Source organism: Gorilla gorilla, chromosome 17, assembly GCF_029281585.2.
Source record: "Gorilla gorilla gorilla isolate KB3781 chromosome 17, NHGRI_mGorGor1-v2.1_pri, whole genome shotgun sequence".
Taxonomy (NCBI): domain Eukaryota; kingdom Metazoa; phylum Chordata; class Mammalia; order Primates; family Hominidae; genus Gorilla; species Gorilla gorilla.
The window spans coordinates 106,334,291-106,357,863 of NC_073241.2; the positions used below are offsets into that span (position 1 = coordinate 106,334,291).

Genomic DNA, 23,573 nt, shown 5'->3' on the forward strand with positions numbered 1-23,573 from the left:
GTTGGCAACATATTCAAGCCCAGGGCATTTAAATCCTGGAGGATGTCCCAGATTCCTGCTCTCTGCTTTCTCTCGTTTGAAAGGTATTAAAGTGACTTGAAATGCCGTGCGCATCCATCATAATATCAGTGTGTCTGTTTATGACAGATGCCAGATCCTGGACTTCCAAGAAGCATCCATGGAGTTATTTTATGTCGTCGGGCTCTTTGTAAAGATATATTCATCTATTTTACTATGCCTTACATTTCCAAACTGTTAGAGAAGTTGGTAATTGAGAGAGTCATCATCCTGTTGAAACAAGAGATTTCAATATACGTTTTCTTGGCACTGAGTAGGGACTCCACGTATTTTTGGACTGAAAAAATTAAAGTGATGTTGACTTCCTGAATTTGGCTAAGAGGGAATGGTTAAGAAATTGCTTTACTGTTCTTTTCGCTTCTTTCTTTCTTTGTAGGAGGCATATTGCTCTGATAGATTTTGAAATAGAGTAGGTGAGGGAAGCGCTTTGGATCCCACTACGATGGATCATCTCAACTATTGGCAGTGCTTTTCCAGGTGAGTTTTACCCAGAGGCTGGACTCCCTGTGATAGCGAATAGAGTGCTGTCCCTTAAGCACAAGCAAAGGCTTGTACCTGCAAGTGTGCTGTGCACTCTCAATGCTGCGAGGGAGGTGGCGTGGGCCCCTCTCAGACGAACTCTGCCTCTTGACGGCTGCCTGTCCCTGGGCCAGCCAGTCACATTCTCTAGACCTGGCTCCTCGTCCCTGGGGTTAGTTGATTGAATTTCTTTCTTTCCAGCTCTGCCTTCTACTTCTATTCTCAGTTAACCGACCACATGGTATTGGGAATCACTCTCCGTGGGCCCCTTGCATTTCTTTGTGTTATATCCACATGCTCTTGTTGGGCTGTTTGTACAGAGAGCAGCCTGGGGACATGGCGATGGCCTCTTTCTCCAGCACGAAGGGACGTTTGCTTACTGATCAGTGTAATCAAGACACTGTTGCCCTCCGTACCAAAGGCCAGGCAGGTGCACTTCAAGTGACCCCCCTGTCTTGGCCTCCTGAGCAGCTGAAAGTCCGCTCCTCAAGCTCAGGCCCCTCTGCCACCACACCACCCACTGTGTGTGCAGGCATCTCCCGGCCCACTTTGCGTCCCACTTCGGGGCTGGGGGCTCAGATGTTCAAACAAATGCTGACCCTCTGGCTACTGCTCCTGTTACTGTGACTGAAATCCCCTTTGTCACCCCGGAGCCCACGTCCTCTGCCAGCAGCCAGGAGGCTGGCAGGCTGTCCTGAAAGGAAAGTGGGGAGAACCTGCGATGCTTCATGGCTGCTGACACCGTGGTCAGCCCTGGCTCAGCTTACAATATGCCTGGAAGTTGTTAAAATAAATGTTACTGATTATTCCTCACCGCCCACAGTGCTGCCCCCATCATTGAGGACCTTCTCTTGTGACCTGGCACCTTTGAAACATTCAATCCCTTAAGGCACTACAGAAAGAATGACAGATGACACAGTGCACATCCACGGAGACGCCTCACACGCCCCTTCTACCAATTAACAGATGCTTCCCCAGTGTTATTATTCTGGGCCAATGAAGAGAGTTTTACGTTACTATTTTAGTAATTAGAACAAAGAGATCATTGGTTACCTTGGTAACCAAGCTCTATAAGAAAGAAATTCTTATATTTAACGTGAGACAGCTCACTTTGATGTTATCTCAGCCAGTTTTTTAGTAGTTCTGGGTAGAGATGGACAACAACTGGCCATCTGCCTTGAGATGCTCCTTTTATTTTTGAGTTAGGCTCTTACTTTGTCACCCAGGCTGGAGTGCAGATCATGGCTCACTGCAGCCTCGACCTCCTGGATTCAGTGATCCTCCTACCTCAGCCTGCCGAGTAGCTGGGACTACCGGTGCACACCCCACACCCAGCTAATTTTCATTATTTTGTTAGAGACAGTGTCTTGCTATGTTAGCCAGGCTGGTTTCAATGTCCTGGCTTCAAGTGATCTCCCCGCCTTGGCCTCCTGAGCAGCTGAAAGTACAGGTGGGAGCCACTGCTCCTGGCTGAAGATACTCTTCACCATGCGCATTTTCTAGTTACCTTTCAATCATGCTTCTCAACTTTAGTAACGCTAAGTCTTTGTCCTTTTCTTTTCTTTTCTTTTTTTTGAGACAGAGTCTTGCTCTGTTGCCCAGGCTGGAGTGCAATGGCGTCCTCTTGGCTCACTGCAACCTCCGCCTCCCGGGTTCAAGTGATTCTCCTGCCTCAGCCTCCTGAGTAGCTGGGATTACAGGCACGCATCACTGCACCTGGCTAATTTTTGTATTTTTAGTACAGACGGGGTTTCACCATGTTGGCCAGGCTGGTCTTGAACTCCTGACCTCAGGTGATCTGCCCACCTCGGTCTCCCAAAGTACTGGGATTACAGTCATGAGCCGCTGTGCTTAGCCTTTTTTTTTTTTTTTTTTTTTTTTTAAGCAGTTTCAAGCTTACAGAAAAGCTGTAAGGCAAGAACTGAGAACTCTTCATGTGCAGGCCTCCATAGACCCCACTCACGCGCTGCCCATGTCTGAGTGACGGTGTCTTCCTAGCACACCACACTTGCCATAGCCTGGTACTGCTTATAGCTCTGAAGTTTGCTTGCCACGGTACAGATGAAACTGTCTCCCAGGAGACCTGAAAGCTGCCCAACCTGTGTGGCGGGGACATGATCTTAAGGGCTTTTGCCACAACCTGTGGTAAAGCAGGCAGGCAGGCCGCTGACCCCTGGTGAGCTAACAGCCTGGCCACCACGTTGGAAGGTAGATTCCGACTCAGGATCATCTCTAGTTTTCACATGAACTTTAAATCAGAAGCGGGAACTTAGCTGAGAGGTGGAGGGGCCCTGGCTGGTGCTGGCGGTAGTGGAAGGAGTCACTGTCTTATGGATGCCCTCAAGTCTTGACCTGTTAGTGAGCTCCAGGAACTTGTAAGATTCTGGAGCTGGATAAACAAGCCATTTCCCGGTGGTGGGAAGTCGAGGTGAGGGGCTGTAGAAGGAGGAGCCCTGGCCTGCGTCACTGAGGCGAGGTTGGAGGTGCCTAGAAGGTGGATGAGAGTGCCGGTTGCAAATCAGGCTGTTTCGGAAAAACCAGACCACTCATTTTCCTTCTACGCAGGTGCGGTCACACGAAGTTGCTCCGGCATCTTGTGCTGGAGTGAGCTGTGGTGGTTAACAAGCCACACAGCCTTGCCTGTGCTGTTGGGTCAACCTTGCCTTCATATCCTATCGTTTAGGATTTCAGTGACTATTTACTATTTACAATAGAGGAATCACAATAGAGAAATATGCCAGCGTGCTTCACTTCATATTATGTTTTTTTGGCAAAGAGGCAAGAGTACTGCAGAGTCTTGGATTTAATTATAACATCTTGCCAAATGGTGGCTTAGAAAATATTTGTTGTTGCATGAGGGAAAATATATTTCTGTTATGGATGGAACTGTGTCCTCCCACAATGTGTGTTTTGAAGCTCTCACTCCCAATGCCATTGTGTTTGGAGATGAGATAGATAGATAGGGGCTTTAGGGAGGGAATTCAGGTTGGAGATAGGGGCTTTAGGGAGGGAATTCAGGTTCAATGAGGTCGTAAGGCCAGGGCTCTTATCCAGTAAGACTGGGGTCCTTAGATGGGAAAGAGACACCCGAGGTCGTTCCCTCTGCCGTGTGAGGATGCATCAAGAAGGCGGCCGTCTGCAAGCGAAGGAGAGGCTGCACCAGAAACCGACACCTTCATCTTGGACTTGCAGCCTCTAGAACTGAGAAAATAACTGTCTGTTGTTCAAGCCACCCAGTTTGTAGTATTCTCTTATGGCTTCCTAAGCAGACTAACAAACAAACACCCAAAATTAACTGATGGCTTCGCTGTCTTCTGTAAAAATTGCTATGAGAGAACTTTTCACTCACTGTTTTGCAGTTTCTCCCTCAGTCCCTGGTTCATTCTTCTCACATAATCCCAATTTCAATTTATAGTTCGTGGCCCAGGCAGAGTCATTCATCACGGCATCTCCTGAGCTAAACCAGCACCTGCTCTGCTCACTTCTTGACTGGCTGCTCATCATCATCCCTCTGCAGAGATTTCATTTCCTCCGTGCCAGGTACTTCACGCACCAAGCTCAGAGGCTGCTCTATCAATTTCATACGCGTTCCCTGCCCCTACAGATGGGCAGGCCAGCTCTGAATGGCAGGGTGTGGCTGGCAGTTGGAAGCGTGATCACTACGGCTTTCTATGTTCAGTTCCACAGACCCTCATGGCCCCTCTAGCCTCTACTGACTGTGGTCCTGACAGCCTGCGCAGGCCATGGGGAAGGTCCTGACAGGCTGCGCGGGTGGTGGGGAAGGGCGTCTGCGTCCATGAGGCTGGGGCTCCAGCAGCCCCTCCTCTTGGCTCTCAGCCTGGTAAGTTAACTTCCAGTCACCTTCAGGAGAAAGTAGGCGGGCCACTTCAGGCAAGCGTTCAGTGAGCACACAAGCTCCCTGGCTCAACTCCTATCTTGCTGTGTTTTATTTTAAAATACCCAATATTGTACTGTCATGGTGAATGCTAGCTTATGATGTACCCTTGGTTTGCCTTTTAATGCATTTTCCACATGTTACATTAAGATAGACTTGCCAATGAAAAGAATACAATTTTTAAAATGTAATTATCTTTGCATGATTTTCCAAATTCCTCAGTTGGAAGGGGTCTGGGCAGAGAAGTGTAGCCAGTGAACGTGGGCTTTCTGTCTGCCACGCCTGCCAGGCGAGCTCAGGTGGCCATGCCTCCAGCCTCGGCAGTTTTTCCTGCTATTGCAGTGAATGCAATCATATTCTCAAGCTTCTCACCCTGCTTATCATGGTGGAGTTTGAGGCTCTCTGACCCCCGGGAAACAGGAGCATGTAATCCTACCCTCATTCAGCATGGAAGTTCCCCTTCGTAAAGGTCACAGATGCAGAGCATTTCTCACAGCTGCTGCTGAGACACGGAGGAGAACTGGTGGTTCCATTAAAAGCAAAACAAAGGCTGGGTGCGGTGGCTCACGCCTGTAATCCTAGCACATTGGGAGGCTGAGGTGGGTAGATCTGCTTGAGGTCAGGATGAGACCAGCCTGGGCAACATGGCGAGATCCCGTCTCTACAAAAAATACAAAAATTTTAGCTGGGTGTGGTGGCGTGTACCTGTAGTCCCAGCTATGTGGAAGGCTTTGGCAGGAGGATAGCTTGAGCCTGGGAGGTTAAGGCTGCAGTGAGCCAAGATTGCAGCACTGCACTCCAACCTGGGTGACAAAGTAAGATCCTGTCTCAAAAAAAAAAAAGAAAAAGAAAAAACAAAAGAGACTTTCGTCTATCTTTTTGAAGAAAAATTCTTGTAACCAAAGGCAACTATAAGTAAAACATCGCTTCATGCTCTTTCATGCTTTCAGAGAAAAAGGTGGCAAGGGGAACACGTCCAAGACTCCCGGGTTCACATCTGCAGGGTGTGTACACTAGCCACACAGCAGAACACAGTCAGACTTGGAAGCTTGTCTTCAGAGACACTAAATATTTTTTTCCTGGTGAGAGAATCAGTGCCCTAACAACTACCTCTGTTCCACTTTCTTCAGTAGCCATCGACCCTCTGATGCGGATGCCCCCTCCAACAGGCACCGCCAGGCAGCCCTGCCTCGAGACCCAGAGGCACCGAGTCACATTTGCTCTGCACACCTGGCTCTCGCTTGACGTGGGCCTGTGTGCTACAGCCCGGAACACAAAAGAAGACACCCATGCAAATACCATTAAAAGTTTATTGTTTTATTTCAATATTCAGGAACAGTGTACACTTTCCGTTCAGCCATCGTCACAGCACGTGCTGTGTGGGTGCGGCCACGTATGGATCGCAGAGCCGACCTCAGCTCAGCGACGCAGAGTGCTTCTGCTGAAAAATTTGGAGGTTTGTGTCTGGAGTTTTGTTCTTTGTAACCCTCTCATCATCGAGGCTATATATTAATAGACATGGTATTAAGCCCACACGAAACATTCAGAATTAGAATTGGATTAAGAAGACGCGTTTTGGCATCACGCTGACTACTCCTCATCTCCGTCCTCGGGGAGGGCGAAGCCAGCGTGGGACTCTTTGGAAGGCCTATCACGGGTGCGCTAAAATCAAAAGGTGGGTCAGTAGGTTAGGGAGGGAGGCGCGAAAGGAGATGTCAGCGGGTGTTAGGAAGGATATGGTCAGAAGAGCTCTTTGTCTCCATCCGCGGGGCCATCTGCTCAGCCCGTGTGTCTCGGTGAGTAATTCGGGAGCAGGTGCACGCCTGTGCCTACTCGCTACCACGCGTCTTCTGGGAGGAAGTGAATGAGCCGGTTATCTTCTCGGGGAGGGTTAGTGCTGGCCATTGTGCACTGCCGCTGCCAGCACGCCCGGTCACAGCCAGTGTCTATGGGCGACTGGCGCGGCTGCGAGGCTGTCTAGAGGACTCCTACCCTTCTGCTCTGAGTGTGCAAGTCTTCCTGGACTCTCCGGCTGTGGGCTGTGGTTTGGAAACGAGGTTGTTCATAGAGGCTGCTCTGGGGCCACCATGCAGGGCAACGGTGACGTCCAGAGGCCACCTGCTTGACATCTCCATCACCAAATCTCCAGGAAGACCCTGTTTCCTATGTGAGGCCATTGCCCAGCCCACGTTTGCCTCCTTTTCCTCCCTCTGCCACACGCGAATTCAGCTAATTGGGGTGTGTGGGCAGCCACGGCCTGGGGATGTGGCCCCCTCTCTGTGCTGCCACACGTTGGACTCTAACAGCTGCCCAGCCCGCATGTCACATACCAAAAGCTCCCACATGTAGTAAGCCACTCCTTGACTGTCTAATCCTGTTAGGAAAAATGAAGTCTACTTTAGGAGGTGAGAGAAGGACAGGAAAAAAAAACAAAGGAAGCTTGGATGTCAACAGTCCTCTCTGCCGCCCACGTCCTCTGTCTCTGCAGCTGTGTGCCTCCATGGCAGTGACCAGCAAAAGCGCAAGGGTGCCGCAGCCACGGCGAAAAGAAAGTCCAAGGGTGGAGGGGTGAACGTGGAGGGACGTCTGTGCACCTGGCCCCCTGAAGACCCACGTACGTCTGGGGGCACACTGCGGGGGAAGGAATGTGATCTTCACACAGAAAGGGACAGTTTTAACCGTTTTCTGTTTTCATGTTCTCATTTAACTGTTGGCTGGAAATTGCCGGTAGGCTGCCGTGGCCTGACCCTACTACGTGCACAACTCTGCAGGCATTAGGGGAGGGGTCATCTGCTCTAATTAGGTAACAGGGGCAAGTGGGATTAAAGTTTTAAGGCAGTTATATTAAGAAGCTGAGGACAGGATTCCGGAACCAGGTGGGTTTTCAGCGTCTAGCCATGGGTGATCCAGAGCGACTATCTCTTCCTCCCTGAAAAGGAAGAGAGAGGAGTTAGGACGAGAGTGCCGCAGGGTCCTCCCACACCAGCATCCCCTCTTCTGTGGTCCCGGGTGGATGTTGAGCCATTGGGTGTCTCTCTCATCTGCTAATAGAAATGGCACCCCGGAGAGCTGGTCTTTTCATTCCATTTCTCCGGACCTCCCTCAGCAAATGCTAATTGAATTTCCAGTTCTGTGAGAGAGAACTGGAATCGGATTCCCAGGCCCCAGGGAGTGGTGCCTGGCATAACCACTGCTCTGCAAAACAACGCTGCACTTCTGTGGGTGAAAGTGCAGCCGCTCCATTGCTTTGCTTTGAATGAGCACTTTTTCTCGTCAGCTAGAGGTTCCAGGGCAGCTGAGGGGAACTGCCAGCGACAACAGGAGCAACTTCTTTTTCGGAGGGACCCTAGCACACCCCTTGCTACACGCGCCAGCAAAGAGCAAAGCCGCGCCAGCAAAGAGCAAAGCCACGTGTCCATCCCTGGGGACGTCCCTCCTATGTGCCATCTCATCTGCCACACCAGACAAATCAAATGCACAGAGAGCTTTGTCTGCAAACTTTGACTTGAAGAGGTCTTAAAACCATGCATTGACACGTTTGGGGGACAAATAATTTCGATGTTTAAAAGAGAGTTGGCAGCTAATTGAGATGGTGCACAGGTGTGCTGTGGCCCACGGTGTGGAGGTAGCCAGGCGTGGCCATCCCTCTAGAAAGAGGAATGCGTTGGTCACTGAGAATGTCACTTAGATTGACAGAGCAGAACTGCACTTTTTTTGCATTCAAATTTTTATTCAAAGTTTAGTCTCTCTCCTTGGGTTTCCCCTCTTTTATGAAATGATCAATTTTGGCGAAGAGCCCCCAGAAAGCAAGATAGAAAAGAAATATACTCTTTACCGTGGCCGATCAGCAACGAACCAACACTGTCCTCATCTAATTCTATGTCTTCCACACTGCCCAGTAACACAAATAACCAGAGCGCGGACGCCAAGAATCCTTCCAAGTAATGCAGCTAACAGACCAAGGTGACAGTTCTGACTTCTTGGGGGGTTTTCCAAGTACATACGTAGCATTATAAACAAGCCTCTATGTTGTGCTTACACAACTCACTCAAGGGATTTTTGTTTTCACAAGTGAAAATGTTTATGAAATGCTAGCCTGCGAAGCCGCTTCAGGAACCATCTAGTGAGATTTCCCTCCCAAGACAGGCAGCTTTCTCACATACCGTGGAGGCCTCCTGCCGGCCTGGGGACTGACAGGTGCAGGGCCCTGACCCTAGAGGGCCAGCCTCTCCCTCGGGAGCGTGGGTTTTTCCTGTTTGATCCTGGCTTAACTTGAACATCTCTGGCATTGGAGCTGCCCTCTGGAGTAGCCCAGAAGTTAGCACTCACCTCACCTTTTGCTGCATTTCCAAGAGATCAGCCTTTAGACTTCCTGGAAAGTGGTAGAACCACTGTCCTATGAAACAAAGTGCTTCTGTGCTGAAATGGAGTAAGTTCCCTGCAGCCTCTGCAAGGTAACCTACCAAGGTACAATCTTAACTTTCTTGATGCCCCCTTTGACATTGAAAATGGTGGGTGTATTGGTTTTACTTTTTATCATTGAAACTACAATTTGTTGAGCACTGACCATGCAGGAAACCTGTTTTTCCCCGTTTTCTCTTTTGTGCTCACGGCACCTCCTGCAGTAGGTGTTCCTATCATCCTCTCTTTATAGCCCAGGAGCCAAAGCTCAGCCAGCCCGAAGGAGCCAGGATTAGAGCCTGCATGGATGCAACAGTCACGCTTCTCTCTATTACGTGTCTTGCAACTTGGAGTCACATGATCTCAGCATCTGATCCACCCTGGGCTCAGGTCAGTATAAGGCTGGACTCACAAGGTGAGGGTTAGACTGACTCCTCTTTCAGGACAGGAAAAGAACAGAGCCTACTGCAAAAGGCAGATACTCTTGCCTCCACTTTGACATCTCACAACTCCACAGCAACACTACAGGTGGGAAAACGTTCACATGTATGTTCGTGGAAATTAATGCACATGGAAACAGGATGCTCCTATGATGTTCTGATATGGTTTCCGAGTGAGGGGGGGACATGCATAGTTTTTTCTACCCAGTTCCTACCGACAGCACTAGACTTCCAGATTTGAGTGTTTTCCTCTCACTACTGATTTCCAACAGCACCAAAAAGAACAGGAAGGAAAGATGGTAAAATGACCTTAAATGCTGTGAAGTCCCTGTCCTCTCCATCTGCCTGCCTCTAAACCCCCTCATTTCTGGGGGAGCTGATTTATTAATCTATTGGAACTGCTCCAAGTCAACTAATTCGGCCATACGGCCATAGTAGGCCAGTTATGAACTTTTTATGCAGTAAAATTTAATTACAACCATATGATTTGAAATTTGCTTTGATACATAGAAGCTTCCCTTGAACTCTACAGAAATGAAATAATTTTTAAAAGCTTCTTACAAAAAAGTTCAGGGAAAATACTGAACTTATTTCAGGAAACGTGTATAGTACACTGGTTATATTTGCACACAGTAAATGTGCAGATCTAAATGCAGCTTTCTGTTCCTCAGGGTGGTCTTGGTAAGCTCTGGCCTTGCAAGCATCTTTGAGTGACTGGTTGTAAGCCTTGCATATATTGCAAGGACAATATTTGCTAAATGGGGCCCCTCACTCATCTGGGCCCTCCCATCAACTCTGAGCCAGCACTCAGCTCTCCCGGTGTGTCTAACGGTCCTTAAGCTGATAGTGGAGTAATTAGTTATCCAGATGGGATGAATCCGTGTTTCCCAGGTGAGCACGGTGTCTGCAAAATCATCACAACTAGCAACACCTAGTTCGCCCTTGGACATTCTGACTCAGTGAGGCTGTGGCGGAGCGCAGACAGGGGTCTGGGCGTACATCCCAGGCGATTCAGAGGCAGGAGACGTGCTGGCCAGGTGGGGCGGTGACGTGCTGGCCAGGTGGGGCGGTGACGTGCTGGCCAGGTGGGGCGGGGCCGTCCTGACTGCAGTGCTGGGTTCAGACACTGCTCCCCGGGGAGCCTCATCTCCGCCCTCTTGTGGCCACATCCCAGAACTGCGGCAATGTACGGCATGATGGCCCTGAGACTTGAATATTTGGAGAATTTATTTTCTTAACTCAGAATTTACGTTGAGGAGTGGATCCTGCCTACCACTTTATCTGACATAAAGCTGCTTACTTAGCAGCTCAGTTACTCCCTGCTCACTTCACATATTAAAAGATTTTCCTAAGACCGGCTATCCTTAAGAGCAGGGGCTGTGCCCTGAATCGCCTGTTGTCCACAGAACCTCCCAGAACCTCCCAGAATCGAGGCTCACGGCAGAGGTTCTGCACTCACCAAGGACGCGGGGGGACCATGTCTGTGCCCATGTGGATCCCAGCTGCTGGGCAGAGCACACCACACATCCAGACTCAAAAAAATACATGGAGTCAAAGGTCAGGTGACTGAATCAATGAGTATGTTACACACCAAGAAAGACCCCTCCTTTCTGCACCCCGGGGAGCAGCCCCAGAGGCCTGGTCTCCTCCAGGATGAAAATGCAAACGCAGGTGCCTGGGGGCTCCCAGAGCCTTTGGCTTCACAGTTCCCTCCCGGCCCTGCCTGGAGCTTCATGTGCCTCCCCTTTTGCTTAATGAGAGCCGCTGTCTAAGAGTTAAGGGTTTTCTGGGTGACGTTTAACAATAATAAAGGTGACTGCTTATCTAAGGAATCCGAGCCGCGCACCTGCCAGCCGCGTTTTGTGTTTGTCACTACCTTTTACTTTCACAGCGATTTTGTGAGCTGAGTGGACGGGTTACCTCCATTTTACAGATGAGAAAACCGAGTCTCAGAGACAGAGCTTATAAACAGCGGGCCTGGCATTCGTCCTGGGTCTGGTTCCAGGTCCTCATGAGCCGACGGGACACTCCCCACTCCCTGGAGGTCTCCTGGGCATCCCCTCCCGTGGCTCCAGGGATCTCCCCCCGACACCCACGTCTGCTTGACTCCTGCTTTAGCTCCCTGAGGGCTCCAACCCCTGGGCATGAGCAAGTTGGACTCCAGCTGGGCCCTGCCCCAGAGTCAAGGTCAGTCGCCTGCTCCAGGGCCCCTGAACCAGCCCAGGCGCAGCCCTTCCTCAAGCACCTCCGGCTTCACATGCATCTCGGAGGAAATCCACGCGTAAATGCGGGTGGGCAATGCCACCTGAGCCCCTGCACGCCTGCTTGGACAGAGCACGTCCAGGGTACAGTGCGGCTGAGCCAGAGGCGGCAGCCACCCTTGTACTCAGCTTAGTTGGGGATTCTGGGACCCCTTAGTCCCCGCTCAGTGGAGCTGAGCAGAGGGTACCTTACCAGCTTAAAAATTTTGGAAAGCGTGCCCTGGGCATCGACTCCCTTGAATCCCTTGTGAGCCGATTTATAGTCGGACGCTCTGCCTCCGTAGCCAAATCCTGGTCTCTGGCCTTCGGCCCCCTGCAAGAGAAGACCACGGAGCTCAACCTCCACCCGCGGTGCTGGGCACGCTGCTTGAGCCACTGGGAGCTGCCACCAGGGCCCCGGGGAAGGGCCCAGGCCCCGGACTGGACTGGTGAGTGGTTCAGGAGCCACGGGCCAGCACCGCGCTGAGGGGGTGGGGGCGGGAGAGGCTGCTCCCCCAGGTCTACCAGGGTGTTGGCCGCAGAGAGAGGAGGGCTCTGGTTTGGGCGGAGGCTCTCTCATGAGATATGCGGCCCAACCACACATATTTTAAGGATCTAAGTCGTTTAGGGAACAGTTGCTTACCTTCACGCTGTGGGGTGTTCAAGAGAAGATTAGCAAACATCAAGCAAATCAAGGTAAGGAGGCTCCTGCCTACACGTGTTTGGAGGACTCGGACCCTGGGGGGCTGTGCGGTGTGTAGGTGCCGGTCCCCGGAGGCCCCGGCCTGCGCCTTTGCTGGGGGCTCCTTTTGCTGATTGATTTGCACAGATTGGATTCTGGTCACATGTGCCCTGTGGTTCTAGGATCTGTCTGGGAGATCGAGAGTCCTCGGCCTTAGTAAAATGTTGAGCCTCGTATCTTTTATAAGGTTTTGAGACAAAATCCTGAGCTCTCTCCCAGGGTGAGCAGGAATCAGTCTCCCTTTGGCCATAGCTCGGACTGGGAGCAACAGGAGGCCGGGGCTGCTGAGCCGGACAGAGGGAGGAGGCAGGCCTGGCTGGCACGGGGAGCGGCCGCATCCTGGCAGCAGCGGAACAGCGTCTCAGCTCCCCCACCTCCCAGTCCCCTAGCACCTTTCTAGCTCATCCGGCTGTGTGGCCTTGGGCAAGGGCAGGAACCTCTCTGAGCTTCAGTTTCCTCATCTACGCAATGGGGTTGTGCGAGAACACAAGCCGTTCATGGAGATGCCACTCCTCAGGTGGAGGCTGCCAGCTCTGGGCTTTGGTGCCAGCTGTCATTTATGGAAGAGCAGGCCGCCCTGCCCTGGCCTCATCAGCCCCAGCAGCCCCTCTGGCTTCCTCATGGGCCGTGTGATCGCAGGGGCTTCCTGACACACATGGGTGCGAGTGTCCCAGGACCAGCCTCTACTTGCTACTGTGCTGTCTTCTCGAGTGGGAACTCCACTGCAAACACGGGGAGGAAGGGAAGGAGCTCGCTGTGGGAGTCTGGGCGCGGTGGACGTTAACAATGGGGGGCGAAGTGTCCTCCCACGGTGGGTGCACTGTCTGTGGGAAGGCTGACCACGCTGTTAGCTTTTCAGGGATCTTGGTTGGCCTCCTGAGTCTCTACTCAATGGACAGGGTCCAGACTGCACTTTACATTTTGCCAACAAGAAATGGGAGACTGTCCTTGAGCCCTCTCCTGAAGACTTGAGGGAACCAAACCAGACGGTCCCTCCTCTATCAGCCTGCAGCCTTTCTTCCATTTCATTAAAGTGTTTTAGGACAGGGAGGACCTTGACCAACCTAGCCCATCTCTTATTTAGAGGTGAGGAAGATGACACCAGAGGCCTCAAGGCTTCCAGAGCACCTGGCTGCACCCTCAGCCTCTGCTGGGGGCTTCCCACCGTACAAGCTACTTGCACAGTTTTCTTTTCATTCAACCTGTGCTTGGGAGTGAGCATGGCCACTCAGAACCAGGCAGCTGCTTTCGTGTGAACAGTTGATTCGGGGGCTATCCAGTGAGGTGAGGGACGGGATGTGTGGCAAGAAGGTCTAAGCACTGCACACAAGGGGACAGCCAGCCTCGCTCTTGCGTCCTAGAGGTTTCCAGGTTCATGCTCACTCCCTGATGGCAGAGGGCAGGTTGCCAGCCTGGCTCTACATGGCAGAAAGCCACTTCCCTGCAAGCGTTAAGTCCTTCTGTCTTACTCTATTGCTTTTCTCCAAAAATAAAGCATTTTTGAGAACTAAATCCGGGGATTGACTTTCAGATTAACAATCTGCTTGGCCTTTCCTCCTTTCGAATCCTTAGTCATGTTTATCTTTGGGGAACCTAGAAAGTACCAGGAAACACACAACACAGTTTAGAAAGAGAAAGTGGGGGCTCTCTGGAACTCCAGACAAGGAGGGAGTCCTGCGGCTCTGGGAAACAGACAAGCAGACAAAATGCAGAGAAGGATTTTGCTTTGGAAAAAAGAGAAATTCAACAGACATTAGTAGGACCCAAAAGGGAGAGATGCAGGGAGGAATGCAAGGGTCTTTCTTGTTAGCTGCTGGGGCAGAACGGCCTGTGTGCAATCCCCCATCGCTCCACATTCAGGGAGGATCCGGCACGATGGCCCCAAAGTCCGCGCCTAGAAAATTAAGAGCAGATAAAGCAGTAGCTAAAATAAGATTTCTGGGTCAAAAATGAATTTCATTCTTCTATCATCTTTGTCTCCTGCTGGTATAGAAAATAAAAAATTAATTGTGAGTACTAGTCCATGTACATTTGCTACGTGACTGTCATCGTTTTGCAAATTCATTAGGTCAGAAAAAGCAAGTCAAATATGCATTAATGGAAAACGTTTCAGTAAATATCTTAGTTCATAATTCAGTGTAATCATGTGTGGGACTGATTTGGGATCCTCATGGAATCTTTTCTTTGCCTTTCTCTCGAGTGCCCTGTCCCTTCCTCCCTCTCTTGCTTCCTCTTTCCCACCTTCTGTTTTCTTTTCCTGTTCTTTCTTCCTGTTCTTTCTCCTTGTTGTCTTTCTTTTAAAATGTATTCATTCATTTATATGATGCTTATTAATTGAGCAGAAAGTGTAGGTAGGCTCTGTTCTAGCGTATGAGAGCATTGCAGTTTCGGAGACAGACACAACCTATCTACAATATGTTGGTGGTTATTCCTCCCTTTTATTCTAAAATTATAACTTTTATACAGTAAGAATCATATCTGGTATTTGCTAGTAACTAAAGTCTGTAAGTTTGGTTAGAATATAATGATTGGCATTTTAATTTGGCTCAGACACCAAATTTTTTCACTAGAAAGTTCAAATTGGCCATTTTAAACCTTCCTTGAAAGTTTGCTTTCAGTATTAACCAGCCTAAAATTCCTAAGGAAGATTTTCTGGATGGCTTGATATCTATGTTTTAATTATTATTTAAACACATACAAAACAAAAATCTTTGGATTAATGAGGTTATTATAAATTGAGCAACTCTATTTAGCCTCTTTTTCTGTTCATTAGCAGAATCATTTTTCCAGTGTCAGCATCTGGGGTTACTGAGATGGGCCAGCCAGTCCCACTTCCACATGCGGGTTCCTGGGGCTTCTCGCACTGGTTGTGTTGGAAGAAGTTAAACATTTTCTCGGACGTGGTGTTGCTCCCTCCCTGGGAGGGAGACCAGTCACGTCGCCTGGGAACCCTTTGGGAGAAGAGGATCTGGCCTTGCAGGGCTGGGTCCCCGGCACAGAAGCAAGAGACCAGACCTTCCGGAAGGGAAGACCACGTTTCATTTCCCCAGTGGAAGACAAGGCGGCCCGATCCCAGCTGTGGGCAGAGAGGTCTCGAGAGGAGAGAAAAGGAGGCCAGGAAGCAACCGAAACAGAGCAGAACACAAAAGTTGCGGGGCTGTGAGGACTGGGACGGAAGAGGAAGCCGATGGAAGTGCGTTCGTCACCTACCCAGCTAAATCTGCTCAGGGACAGTCCTCTCCCCTGCATGAGGAAGACAGAGAAATAATGACATGGTGGTCAGTGAAGGGAAAGTCCTTTCAATCAACAGGAAACACAATCAAAGCACAGTAGAGCTGAGGTGGTAAAAACAGGTTCCACCCGGAGCTCCGAGGGGGGCCGCAGGCTCAGGGCCACAGCGGCTGTGCAGTTGCAGGAGGGGCAGGAGGGGTGCATGGATCTGCCAACCTGTTCTACTTGGGAGCTGCCTGGCAACACGTTTTGGGATGGATTCTGGTAGCTCTGAGCCTAACTCTCTCTTTGGTACATTATGGGATTTTAGAGAAGGTCTATCAGAAAAGTGATGATTAATCAAAACATTCCAAGGTCTTACCTTTCCCTGCGACGGGGGTGGTGTGCGAGGCGTCACCTGGAAAGACACAGAGAACCGTGGGCTGCATTGGGAGCCCTGTGCCGCCGTCCATTTCCTAACGGGCTCCTGCCTGCTGAGGGTGGCTAGCATCCATCAGCTGCCAGAAGCACCCGGGTGCCCAGCCTCCCCATTTCTGTCCTAGTTGGTGAAGAAGTATAGACCTGAGATTGAGAATATTCTAGATGATGCAGATCGCCCAGAGCACTCAGGAAGTGTTTCAGAGGATGGAAAACACCTCCCAGAGGCTCCGTAGCTGGGGAATGGGCCCATCTTGGGACACTGAGGGAGGCGGCGAACTTTGCTTCACCGTGAGCCCTTTCAGGGGCTAGAAGTAGCGGGTCCTCTGACATTCAGAGCTTCCAAGGGGATGCCCCCAGGTCTGCAGCTCCTGAATGCACTTATCAAATACGAGCATAAAATGTCTGCTGCACTGAGATCTTGGAATTAGAGGCCTGTGGTTTTGTTCTTGTTTTTAATACTCTTCATTTTGCATGGCACTTTTCGGTTTACAGAAAAACTGTGCAGAAATTAGTTTCCACATACCCCGAACAGTTTCCCTTATTAGCAACACTGCCTTAGGGTTCTCTCGGTGCTGTGCACGCTGTGGGTTCGGACAAGTGCGTGGTCTTCAGTCACCATTGCAGCCTCGACAGAGCGGTTTCGCCCTAAATGCCCTAAAAATGCCCTGTGCTCTCTCTGCTGTCCCCTCCGCTCCCAGCCCATGGCAAGCACTCTCCATAGGTTGCAAAGCCTGTGTTTTTAGGCTAAGCATTACATGGGAGTCTAATCTCAAGAGAAGTGAGCTCTCTGGAGAACGCGCGGAGCGCACGGTGCAATCCGTGGCAGATACAGTCGGGAAGCGCTTGCCTGGAACTCGCGATCAGGTGCGAGGGGGGAGTTCCCCGGCCGGCCTCACCCTGATGAGGACCCCGGTGCCACCCCCGAACGTACGAACGTCCTGTGTGGATGACAGCAGTGGCCAGCACCCCTCCTCCCCCTCACAGTTGCTACCTCTTCCCATTGATCGTCACTTACAATGTTCTTGAAGAAGTGGACTACGGGGTTTTCATCTTGGGTCCGGCCGTGTGACTTCTGGGGCAGGGAGCCGTAGTGAGCAGTTCTTGCCGGGTGGTGTGAGTCCTGAAACACAGAGGCGCGGTGACCTCAGGACAAGTCCAGAGTCCCTGCGGCTTGTCCTTCTCAGGGAAGCTGGATCTCTCCTCCTTTGTGATCTGGATTTTTTTTTTTTTTAACAGTCAGGAATACTTTATTAAGGACTATTGTGATAGATGGTATCTAGACTATCACAATGGGGAGAGAGATGGGCTTCAACTCCACGAACAGTAAGAACAAGTGGGGATTTGTAGCAAAGCAGCAGGTGAGGATGGGGTTGGGAGGTGAAGAGTTGGAGGGGTAGGAAGGTGGGATGGTGTGCATTGCTTGGTGGGTGGAGAATTACTAAGAAGAGACATAAAGGGTAGGGAGGATTCTTGCTAAACTGACCTAATATGATTCTTGCAGAAGGCAGGCCAAGATGATCCTATATCACTCAGGGGATGGTGAGGGATGAGGAATTTGATCAGATTTGGAGGGTGATCATATATCAAGATTGGGAAGATCCTGTCTAAACTAGCTTAGCAGGATTCTTGGTAAAACTGGACTAGGCAGGCTTGAGGACAAGGCCCATGGAGGAGGCTTAGTTGAAAAGAGGGCTTAGAAGAGGAGAGTGTCTTTGTCACCTTTTAAACTTTGTCTATGCAAATTAGGGTGTGTGTGTGCTTGTGTGTGTGTGCGTGTAGGATGGTAGGTTGACAGGTGTACAACTAGTGATCTGGATTTTTTAAGGGCTTCTACTAGGAAGCCACAGATGAGCCACCAGACACACCTGGGGCAGCTACGGGCTGGCAGCAGCGGGTTTGGGTGTGCAACTTGCTGGGGAGAGATTTCTATCACCGACTCAGTGTGCGGCTCTCCTGAAGGTGAACAAGCAAATAGAGGGGAAGTGACCGTAATTCAAGGGGGAGATAGGGTCAGGTTGGGCAAAGCACTGAGAGAAAAATATTACTTATCCCCAGGCTTCTGGGCTGAATACAGGAAAATGCTCGGGAAATACACACAGAGAAACACAAGAGCATGAGGCAGGCAGCTCATGGGCTTTGACGCGGCTGCATAACATGAGCTGGTCTCTGCTTCTCAAAGTAAGTGTCTCACGCCACACTGACACCGGCCTGATTTGGGAATATCACTTCCACATCTCGAGTAAGAGGAAGCGGAGAGAGAAGAATGGCTGGGCATGAGTGCCCAGGGCCAGCTGGTAATCAACAGAACCAGAACACTCCAGGTCACTAGAGATCGCACAGAAGATACAGAGTGGTAAGCACTGCGAGAGGTTAGCTCACAGCGGAGGGAAGGGAAAAGCCATGAGCGCCCAGGGGGCAGGTGACACAGGGGACACAGGCGACGCAGGGGATGCTGTGGCTTTTGCAGACTTCATGCATTGTCTGCTCGACTCTCAGCTCAACTGCAAAGGCCCAACAGCGGTGAATGCGCACCAGGCAAGAGGACTGATCGTGAGTTCTCAGAAAAGCAAAGGAAAGGGACTCGGGGGAGCTTGCAAGATTGATTTTGTCAGTTTTCCCCTCGCTTTCTCACTGCTGCTCCCAGATGCTACTTGTTCAGAAATAGCCTGCATGTAAAGAGACCACACCTCAGGCAGGAATGAATTTCTGGAGGTCAGAGGAGCTCTGGCCCCAGGCATGCTGGCTGCGCTCCGTCGACACAGAACGCAGCGGAAACAAATCAGTTAAATGCACGGAAGTCAATTGAAGTATTTCCCTCCAGTCTCTCGGCTCTATGCACATTGATTGGGAGGACCCCTTGTTGTTCAGAAGACAGTTTTGCCACCAAAGGCCTAACTCACCCTGAAAAGTGTGCTTTTCTGGGATTTATGGTAGTGCACCGAATGGTGGAATTCAGTGGGTGACAACTGCATGCTGCAGCCACAAAGGACAATGTTTGCAGAGTGTGCTGCGTTTCGCCCAGCACCAACATTGTTCACCTCTGTGGCTGAGCCCAGACGGGGGTCTCCACACGGCACACGTCAGGTCTGAAGTTTTGCTGGCACTGGACTCTTTCCTCTGCCCTCCTTCCCTACTCGATCCTCTTCAAAGCAGCGGTTCCCAACCTTTTTGGCACCAGGGATGGGTTTTGTGGAAGACAGTTTTTCCACGGATGGAGGTGGGTAGGGGAACGTTTTTGGGATGAAACTGTTCCACCTCAGATCATCAGGCATTATATTCTCATAAGGAGTGCACAACCGCGATCCCTCGAACATGCCGTTCCCAGTAGGGTTTGCTCTCCTATAGGAATCTGGTGCCGCTGGCCTGACAGGAGGCAGAGCTCAGGAGATAATCTCACTCGCCCGCTGCTCACCTCCTGCTGTGCACCTCGGTTTCTGACAGGCCACAGAGCGGTACCGGTCCAGGGCCTGGGGGCTGGGGACCCCTTCTTTAAACGTTTCTTTCCCTTACCCCCAGACTACTAACAGCTCCCCTGCTGCCTGTGAGGCTCCCTGCCCTGCCCATCCTTCAGGGTGAAGCCAAAGCTCTTTGTCCCCTGGGTCCTAACGTGGTGAGGTTTCCTGTCCACCTTCCCAGCACTCAGCACCCAGAGCAGAGCAAGCTTCGTGAAACAGAAGCAACGTGGATGTCCCTCTCCTTCCAGTGTCCTGTGGCTGCCCTTGCCTGCAGCAGGAGCCCTGTTATTCTGGGTGCTTCTGAGGGCCCTTCCCTCTGGCTGCAGCCCTGCCAGGAGCCGGAGCCCCAGCCCCAGCTCTCCTCCCACCTGCCCTGGCTGCTGAGCATCCATCCCCTGCCCTGGGCCGCGCCCCTATGCCCTGGCCCTGCCCATCTTCCATGTGGATGGGCTGTGCATCCTCTGCCCTGGGCCTTGTGCAGGGTCCTTTCTGTCCACAAGGCCCTTCCTTCTCCCGTCTGTCTGAAACCTCCGCAGGGCCCAGGGCAAAGGCATCTCCCATGCACGGGGCCTACTCAGCACTGCGAGCTCTGTTTTCTGCAACCCTTGCTCGTGGCCTCCCCTGTGACAGAGTTGCAGGCACAGCAGGGCGTAACCATGAGCTGCTTGTCCCTCTCTGCACTGGGCCTCATTACTTCCCAACTAAATGCCAGGGGCCAGGCATGGTCCACGTTCTGAAAATACCACAAAAGTGAAGCAGACAAAATTCCCGCCTGAGAGGTTTTGAATGCATGAGGAATGAAAGAGGGATCCCATTTTGGCTGGGTGTGGTGGCTCATGCCTGTAATCCTAGCACTTTGGGAGGCCGAAGCGGGCAGATTGCCTGAGGTCAGGAGTTCGAGACCACCCTGGGCAATATGGTGAAACCCCGTCTCTACTAAAATACAAAAAATTAGCCAGGCTTGGCGTCGTGTGCCTATATTCCCAGCTTCAGGGGGCTGAGGCAGGAGAATTGCTTGAACCTCTGAGGCGGAGGTTGCAGTGAGCTGAGATTGCACCACTGCACTTCAGCCTGGGCGGCAGAGTGAGACTTCGTCTCCAAAAAAAAAAAACAAAAGATCCCATTTTATGCCTTGGATTTCTTAGTAATCAGCAACTCCATATTTTACTAGTTGTTTTTCCTATTTTGTGCCCTCGTTGGTTAACGATTCTCATTCCTGATGAGACTGTCAACCTCCCTCAGGCACAGAGCGCAGCTCCCATACTCTTCACAGAAGGCCACTGGCGCTCTGCCTGTGGCCGGCGCTTCATGGCGGGTACCCTTCTGTTTACTGACACCTCCACCTTCTCACACACAGAGGAGTGGAGTTTGCACGCTCAGTTTCCTCCCAGGCAGGTGCCGTGGGCCTTTGAACGTGAGGATGTCAGAAGGGCCGGGGACATCGGAGTCCTAGTAGAAATCCCTGATTCTTCATATTCCAACTCATTCTGTCTATGAATGCTGCAAGAACTCAAGTAATTCTCTGATTCTCCTTGTGTCATGTAATATTTTATCGAATGCTTCTCTGTGTTCAGTGACCAGTTGTATTTAGTCACCACTAACCAGCCTTGTACGTTCTTCTCCTCCATGAGAGGGGGTGTGAAATGATGAATCAAAAAACAAAATGGAAGAGACGGGAAACTCTTTAAACTGTAAGACGTACATCTTTAAGTGCTGTGTCTACCAGACGAAGGTACTTATTAGCTCCTACTCCAGTGGCCTGAAATCACTGAAACAGCTCACAGTCCAGTGCAAGCCACACCGCCTTGGTGTTTGGATAGCATTTCTCCATTTCTCCAGATGCTGAACTTTGGATTTTGAGTCACATAAACATTACTGGCCTTTAAATCACTCATCCTGTGATTAAACTAGAAAAATGACTTAAACTTTTTAAGTTTCTAAAGAAAAAACTTAGGGTTAGGTTAGGTTTCTAAAGAAATGAATGCTCAGTCACGCTATGCAGATCTCAGAGGATTTTACAACTTACCATGCTGTCAGAGATTCAATGGAGCATTACACAGATAATGCTTCACATGTGAATTATGAATACCTGCTTTGAATGATAAAAGAAAAATGATATATTTTTGAAGGTGACTGTTATAATGAATATATTGATCACTACACTGGTGAGGAAAAGGTAGTTTAAATCTTTTAAGGTACACATGATGTTGGTAGGTTTTATTTGAGCTCTTGGAGCTATTATCAGGGGTCAGAAATGTCTATGAAAAAGGCAGTTGGTTTATTGATGGTCCTCATACAAAACAAAGAATGCAGTGAGCAGCAACTGTTTGTTGAATTAACATGTAGGCTGTTTAGTTCACTTTTAATACAGAACTGACACTGGTCTTCAGTGAATGGAATAATTTTCATAGGATCATACACATTTTTTGGTTATAGATGCATTGAAGAGTGACTGAACTAGGACTTTGACTTGGGCTTTTAGCCATAAATCATCAGTTGCATAGATAATTTGAGGCAGTCTTATATCTGTATTGTTATACCGTAGTTGTAACGACCTATTACTAAAAGGACATTTAGTCAACTATATATCTACATCCAAGTAATGAACAATTAAAAAACATTAAAAATTATTACATATAATAGCATCAAGGAAACAAAATATTAGGTATACATTTAGCAAAAATGTACAGAACTTTAATGCTAACACTAGAAAATGCTGGTGGAAGAAGTCAAAGTGAACTTAAATAGAGAGACATACTATGTTCATGAATTAGAAGATTCAACATAGTAAAACTGTTGATTCTTTCCCCAAATTGATCTACAGGTGTAATGAAATTCCAAATCAAATTCCAGCAAGGTTTTGTTTAGCTAGAGACAGGTGGATTCTAAAACTGTATGGAAATCCAAGGGAGCAAAAATAGCCAAACAATTGTGAAAAGGACACATAAAGTGAGAAAAACACATTACCTGGTTCTAAGATTGACTATGCAGCCATGGTAACTGAAGGCCTGTGGTGTTAGAGGAAGGACAGGCACCTAGATTAATGGACAGAATGGAGTCCAGAGATAGACTCACCCAAATCTGACCAGCCGATTCCTGGCAAAGATCATTCAATGGAAAACACTGTCTTCTCAACAAACAGCATTGAAACAATTGAACATCCATATGTTAAAAAAACAACGACCATGAAAAACCACTTTAACCCAATCCACACCTTACACAAGATTTAACTCAAAATAGATCATAGATCATTATCTATGATGTAAAACTATAAAATTTTAGAAGCAGCCATAGGAGAGAAACCTTCATAACCTGTGAGTAGACAAGTTCTTAGACCTGACACCAAAACATCATCTATAAAAGGAAAAAGTGGATAAATTGGACCTCATCAAAGTTTCAGAACTTTTGTTTTACAAAAGACACCATCAAGAGAAGAAAAAGACGAGCTACAGACAGGGAGAAAATATTTGCAAATTACGTATCTGACAAAGGACTTGAAAGCAGAATCTGTAAAGGGCTCTCAAGACTCAACCAGAAGAAAACAAACAATTTGGTTTAAAAATGGACTAAACCCTTGCATAAACACTTCAGCAAAGAGGACGTAGGGAGGGTGAATAAGCAGATGAAAAGATGTTCAGCATCATCATCAGCATCAGGAAAACGCAAATCAAAACCGCGAGGGGATACCGCACCGTTAGGATGGCTGAAATAAAAAATGCCAACATTCCCAAGTGCTGGTTAGGATGTGGAGCCCCCGAACCCTCATGGATTACCTTGGGAACGCAAACTGTCACTCCTTGAAACAATTTGGTAGTTTCTTAGAAAGTTAACCCTATACTTACCATATGACCCTGTAATTCCAGTTCCTGCTTTAAATACTAAAGGATAAATTACATGCTTTTGGAAATGGCTTTTATAATGAATATATTGGCCACCAAACTTTTGAGGGAAAAGTAATTTAAATTTTAATAAAAACTTATGTTTATACAATAACCAGTACATGAATGTTCATAGCAGCTAAACCCACTAGATTTCACTAAAACCTTCAAACAACCTGAATGCTCTTGACGGGCTGAAGGGATAAACACACTGTGCTGTATCCAGGCATGAAATACTATCCGGCAATAAAAATACAAACTCTTGATACAGGCA

The 23,573-nt window shown here is 49.4% G+C and overlaps 1 protein-coding gene and 1 long non-coding RNA gene across 3 annotated transcripts in view; one reads left to right on the plus strand and one right to left on the minus strand.

The window, feature by feature from the left end:
* Window positions 1-5,788: 5,788 nt before the first annotated feature.
* MBP (myelin basic protein) overlaps window positions 5,789-23,573 on the minus strand; it is a 124,000-nt gene continuing 106,215 nt past the window's right edge. Inside the window, exons 5-9 of one of the 2 annotated variants that reach the window (XM_055368269.2) lie at window positions 16,982-17,086; window positions 15,908-15,943; window positions 15,526-15,558; window positions 11,788-11,907; window positions 5,789-7,421 (exon numbers count right to left, since the gene is read on the minus strand). In XM_055368269.2, the coding sequence (XP_055224244.2) occupies window positions 7,377-7,421; window positions 11,788-11,907; window positions 15,526-15,558; window positions 15,908-15,943; window positions 16,982-17,086 (339 nt within the window). In that variant the 3' untranslated portion in view covers window positions 5,789-7,376. Of the gene's footprint in view, window positions 7,422-11,787; window positions 11,908-12,179; window positions 15,559-15,907; window positions 15,944-16,981; window positions 17,087-23,573 lie in introns of those variants that run through there. The other variant, XM_055368268.2, reaches the window with a different exon arrangement.
* On the plus strand, window positions 7,420-11,170 carry LOC101138087 (uncharacterized). Its single transcript, XR_002003420.3, has 2 exons — window positions 7,420-9,283; window positions 10,740-11,170. It is a non-coding gene; the product is annotated as an uncharacterized lncRNA (long non-coding RNA).